At 35.1% G+C, this 5,796-nt stretch overlaps 1 protein-coding gene across 1 annotated transcript in view; it reads right to left on the bottom strand.

Annotated features, from left to right (window-relative positions):
• The window catches only part of LOC107700397 (membrane progestin receptor gamma-B-like), a 7,812-nt gene extending 2,643 nt beyond the window's left edge, over nucleotides 1-5,169 (bottom strand). The window contains exons 1-4 of the mRNA XM_016502031.1: nucleotides 5,050-5,169; nucleotides 4,602-4,729; nucleotides 2,405-2,610; nucleotides 598-724 (exon numbers count right to left, since the gene is read on the bottom strand). Coding sequence (XP_016357517.1) covers nucleotides 598-724; nucleotides 2,405-2,610; nucleotides 4,602-4,729; nucleotides 5,050-5,157 — 569 coding nt within the window. The 5' untranslated portion in view covers nucleotides 5,158-5,169. The remainder of the gene's footprint in view (nucleotides 1-597; nucleotides 725-2,404; nucleotides 2,611-4,601; nucleotides 4,730-5,049) is intronic.
• Between the last annotated feature and the right edge of the window lie 627 nt (nucleotides 5,170-5,796).

Raw genomic sequence — 5,796 nt, 5'->3', positions numbered from 1 at the left:
AATTCTCTGTGTGTATGTGCTGTACATGTGGAAGAATTGACAATAAAGCAGACTTGACTTGACTTGAAAGATAGTTATAGAAGTTCACAGATCTGACTCAGCAACAGCTGAGTAAAACTGTTTCATCTGAACATGTGACACTTTAAGCATTATCGTATCGCATATCGAATATCGCATTATTTATTGAGTTATCGCATATCGCATTTTTCTTCAATATCACACAGCCTTAGTACATACTCAGCGAGTACGTGATTTCGGATTTAGCCAGCATTGAAAAAGTGAAGCATTGTAGTGAATGTAGTGGTTCGGACAACTCATTTAAATGAACTAGATTTAGTCCCTGTAATATAGCTACTGTTTTTGACTAATGTAAATTCTGTTCTGTGAATTAGGTTGTTTTTGTATATTTAGCATAAATGTGCCTGTTCAAGTTTGATATTGTCACCCAAACTGATGCAATAATGAACTGAGCTTGTTCCACATACTTACATACTCACTCACCAGAACTACGTAACCCACATTTTTGCAACCTGCATTTGTGTTTTCAGTATGGTGGTGTGTTAGTAATGAGGACTATAGAATGAAATGGAGCCTTACCTCGAGTAGCAGGACAGGCTGGTTGAGAGGATGGTGTTTAGTACAGCTACAGGGATGTAGTATGCATGAAAAGTGCTGTTCACCCATGCATCAGGAAAAACATATGCAGAGTAGCTGATCGCTGAACCTGCATCAACATGCAATCAGCCACATGAATATTTTTAAATGTGTCTGTATATTTAATTGTGCATTCTCATTTTACCTACACTAGCAGATAAAAGTTCAGAATAATTAAGATTTTTAAATGTTTTTGAAAGACGTCTCTTGTGCTTACCAAGGATGCATTTCTCTGAAGAAAAAACTGTAATATTGGGAAATATTATTAAAGTTCAAAATGTTTTCTATTTGAATAGATTTTTGAATGTAATTTATTGCTGTGATGGCAAAGTTGAATTTTCAGCATCATTACTCCAGTCTTCAGTGTCACATGATCCTTCAGAAATCATTCTAATATGCTGATTTGGTACTAAGTTAATATTGGCGCACAATTATTAATAATGGTTCTTAATATTATCAAAGTTGAAAATGTATGTATTTTTGTGGAAACTATGATACATTTTTTTAAGGATTCTTTAAAAAATAGAAAGTTAATTGAACAGCATTTATTATTATTATTATTTATTATCATTAATATTATTTTGTTTCTGTTTTCTTTAGCAATTTTGATCAGCTTTTCTTTCTTTCTTTCTTTCTTTCTTTCTTTCTTTCTTTCTTTCTTTCTTTCTTTCTTTCTTTCTTTCTTTCTTTCTTTCTTTCTTTCTTTCTTTCTTTCTTTCTTTCTTTCTTTCTTTCTTTCTTTCTTTCTTTCTTTCTTTCTTTCTTTCTTTCTTTCTTTCTTTCTTTCTTTCTTTCTTTCTTTCTTTCTTTCCTTCCTTCCTTCCTTCCTTCCTTCCTTCCTTCCTTCCTTCCTTCCGTAACATAATTAAGCAACAAAAACGGTTTACAACATTAATAAATATAAGAAAATGTTATTTGAGCACAAAATCAGCATATTAAAATGATTCTTGAAAGATCATGTGACACTGAAGACTGAAGTAATGGTTGCCAAAAATTCAGCTTTGCCGTCACAGGAATAAATTACATTTCAAAATGTATTCAAATAGAAAACAGTTATTTTCAATTGTAATAATGCTGTACATTACTGTTGTAAACGCTGTACATATTACTGTTTTTTTCTGTAGTTTTGATCAAATAAATGCCCGGGTGAACATAGGCTAAGTGACTTTTTGCAAAAACACTAAAAAACTTTTCAAACTTTTGGCTACCAGTGTATTTTTATATTTAGATAACCTTTGCCATGATCTAAAGCTCATTTAAAGTTAGTCTTTAAAAACAATAATAATTTAATAACACTGTTAAATGTTTTTAGCCAGTCTGAAAATAAATATAGATTTTTCATACTCAACATTATAACATCGTGATGCCTAAATTCACTTGTATTATTTAAAATCATTGATTTTAGTTTTTAGTATTTTATTTATTTATTTATTTTACACAAAATACATTTTTGTATTTACTAGTTATTGGCCAAAAAATTTAAATAACCATCAGCTTATGTGTGTTGGACAGAATTCTATTACCAGTACATCCCTAGAAATAATGTACAGTATTGTGATACTGTATGCTGTATGTGATGTGTGTAATGCAATCTGTATTTGTATTAATTGTGCAAGAATTCCATTGTGTCTGTTAAATATTGCAGTACAGAACTTTGAACCTCGAACTTTGTCTTTATGGCAATAATTTCTATAACAAGCCAAGGAACTGATAGTGTTGAAGTGAATGTGCCTGTGTGTTCCTCTCTTACCGAGGCTGTACAGACTGAGTGCTCCATAGTCAAAGAAGTAACAGATATGGCGAGCGCAAGTAGACATGGTGCTGAAGGTGTGGGCGCAGCTGGAGGCCAATGGATACACACAGCAGGAGAACAAGAAGACCAGCAGAGGCCATGTGAATGCATCATACAGCGCATCCTCCATCAACAACACCGTCATCAACTTCCATAGAAAATACCTGATGGAGAAAAAAGGGATGAGACAATGACAGACAAGTTTTTCATCTTATGACTGTTTGCATTCTATTCCACAGACAGGCTAACGGGACAATTGCTTGCATGGTTTCTACACACAGCAGCTGACATGGAAACTACAGAATCTATATCTAAGCAAGTGAATGTGTTTTACTGTGGAAATGAGAAACAAAACAAAAGATTAGGAGCAGTAAAAAAATTGTATTCAAATGTTTAACCTGCCCAGACTTGCTCGCAGAGTTTGTTACTATAGGAATGTATCTGACAGGAGGTCACAGAAACAAACAGAAGTACATGAACACACACAGATCGCACAAATCAGTCTTATCAGTGAAGGTTTCTATAGAACTAGTTTAATCTCTAAAGAGCACCGATAAGGCTGGTTTCTATGCTGTACAGTATCAGTATGTACAGTAAAGATCCGAATTAATACAGATTGTAGAGTTTTGTAAAGGAGATTTTCCAAAGACATCTTACATTCAAGGTTCCCATCCCTGCAGACCAGCTATATATTTACTATAAAAACACTTACATTTTCTGGGTTTGCTATATATCTATGGGAACATAACATATACTACTTACAACAGAAGTGTAAAGACAAGAGTACCTGAAAACCATACTTGAGTAAAAGTACAGATACCTTAGTGAAAATTACTCCATTACAAGTTACAACTCACCAATTCCAAAACAACTTGAGTAAACGTCTCAGAGTATCTGATTTTAACAGTACTTAAATACTTTACTTATACTAAATATAGGCTCAAAGATGCATTAGTCAAAGAGACATGCCAGTGAAAAACAAGAAAGAGTTGATTTGTGAGGGCAATCACGTTTATTTTCTAAAAACAAAACAAAACTGAAAAAAACAACAACAACAATATCCTTCAAAAAGGTCTCTCTTCAGTATAACGGATAAATAAAATAATGTTAAGTAAAATTAAAAAGCACTGGATGTGCTGGTTTCGGCCTCATTGCTGCCTGCAGTCGTCCTCATCTCACATCTGTGATTCACAACTACTTGCTAAGGAACTAGCATTCACATAAAGTAGCCTTGTTGACAAGTTTGTGTGAGTAAGGGCAAAACCCATGAGATGTAGTCTGTAGTTGGCGATACCAAGAACTGCTGCAGAAAAAGCTTGGTGCCATGCAAAATGTAATGTGTAATTGCAACACTCATTACAAATGTAGTGGAGTAAAGAGTACAGATACTTATTCAAAAATGTAGTGAAGTAGAGAGTAAAAGTTGCTAATATTTTTGATATTCATTCTTTTTCTACTGTAAAGCACTGGATAAAATGAGGCTGATTGAAACATATTAATGACTGAATGCGTGAATGAGATTTAAAATGGTCTCAGTTCTGTTCACAGACCTCAGATGGAAGTTGTCTGGGAAATTAAGTGATGCAATGACAAGTAGGCAATTATCTACAAAATTAACTCAGTTTAAGGCTTATGATTGACTATTACAGCCAAAATTGAAATGCCATAAAAAAATATACAAATAAATAAAACCATACAAGATCACAATAAAGCCAAATAGACTGCCAGAAGTTAATGAATCAATGGTGACATGAGCGACTCTTCATCATCTTTAGGTCTGGAGAAAGCTCATTAACAGTGATGGCAGACCTCCTGTCATCATCCAGTAAGGTTAACTGTTCTAGGAGCGGCTCAGCTGGGTTAAAGCTCGGTGAGGGACGTAACAATCCACTGTGGAGATTCTCACATCAAACTACTGTAAGTCTCAGCACACCATACACACACACACACAGTTTAAATACTGTTGCTATGTAGCCCAGGGCCATTGTGCCGTTAAAACTGTGTGAGTTCATATACTATTGTCTGTGAGTTATAAGATAACAAATGGCATACTGAGAAAGTGGCAAAGACATAGATATGCATATAGAGAGAGAGAAAGCAAGCATGAGAGATAAAGGGTGACAGAGATTGCGCAAATGAACGTGTTTCACTGTACCAGGTTGGTAGAAAGTGTGTCCAGACATTGAGGGTCTCGTTGGTGAGCTGAAAGAGACTCAACACACAGTCTGTGGCTGAACTACGAGGGTGCCGATATCCAGAGATGATACTGTCCTCGTGAAATGCCTACCATGGGAAAAGAGTCACAAACCCCACATTTAATAAAGACAGCAAAGCAGTTCTCACTACAGGTAAAAAGGTAAGGCAATAAAATTATGCAAAGCATTAATATGAAAATCACAGTATGTTTGGGTACACACCTTCAAACTGTTTCACATCAGGTTGCACAGTAATAAGAGAGTAAAGAAAATAAAAATCAAGTGATTCTTTACTTCCTATCATCAGTTTATCTATACCAAGAACACCTTAAACTACTACAGCTAGTTAAAATCACACAATATCTGTTTGTTGTGGTAGTTTTGTGTTTGTTAAATGAGTGAACTTACTTTGGGCACTTGGTGGACAGTGAAGACACGCCGTAGTTTAATCAGGCTGAACATGTTCCCCAGATGAACGGCCCTCAGTGCCTGACTCAGGAAAGAGAGGCTAAACATACATCAGCACACCGGCAGGGACAGAAAGACAAATGTACATACAGACACTCTTTCACTCCACCTGATCAGAGTTAGCCCTGCCCTGTTTATCACACCTACAGACATCAACCTCCATCCTAAAGATGCACCTGACACACACACACACACACACACACCTGACAACCGGCTAGGTGAGAACGCTCACAGGAGCTATTCATAAGCACATTGTTTCAGAGGTCAGAGAGTTTCACTCCAAACATACACATGGATGCACACAACAGATTTGTAGATAGGTTTCCATATATACTACCATAGGTTTGGGGTCAGTATGAGGTTCCCACAAAAACATTAAGCAGCACAACTGTTTTTAACACTGATAATAATAAGAGATGCTTCCTGAGCACCAAATCAGCATATTAGAATGATTTCTGAAGGATCGTGTGAAACTTGTAGCCTCGCTGCTATTCAATTTGGGAATAAATTACATTTTAAAATATATTAAAATAGTTGTTTTAAATTGTAATACTATTTCACATTATTACTGTTTTTACTGTATTTTTGATCAAATAAATGCAGCCTTGATGATCATGCAACTTTTTTGACAGTCATAAAAAAAAACTTCTGAATGGTAGTGTGTATATAAAATCAATTTAAAGGACA

Source organism: Sinocyclocheilus anshuiensis, unplaced genomic scaffold, assembly GCF_001515605.1.
Source record: "Sinocyclocheilus anshuiensis isolate Anshui unplaced genomic scaffold, SAMN03320099.WGS_v1.1 scaffold154, whole genome shotgun sequence".
In the NCBI taxonomy this organism is placed as follows: domain Eukaryota; kingdom Metazoa; phylum Chordata; class Actinopteri; order Cypriniformes; family Cyprinidae; genus Sinocyclocheilus; species Sinocyclocheilus anshuiensis.
The sequence above is the reverse complement of the archived record's forward strand: the minus strand, read 5'-3'. Positions and strand labels throughout refer to the sequence as shown.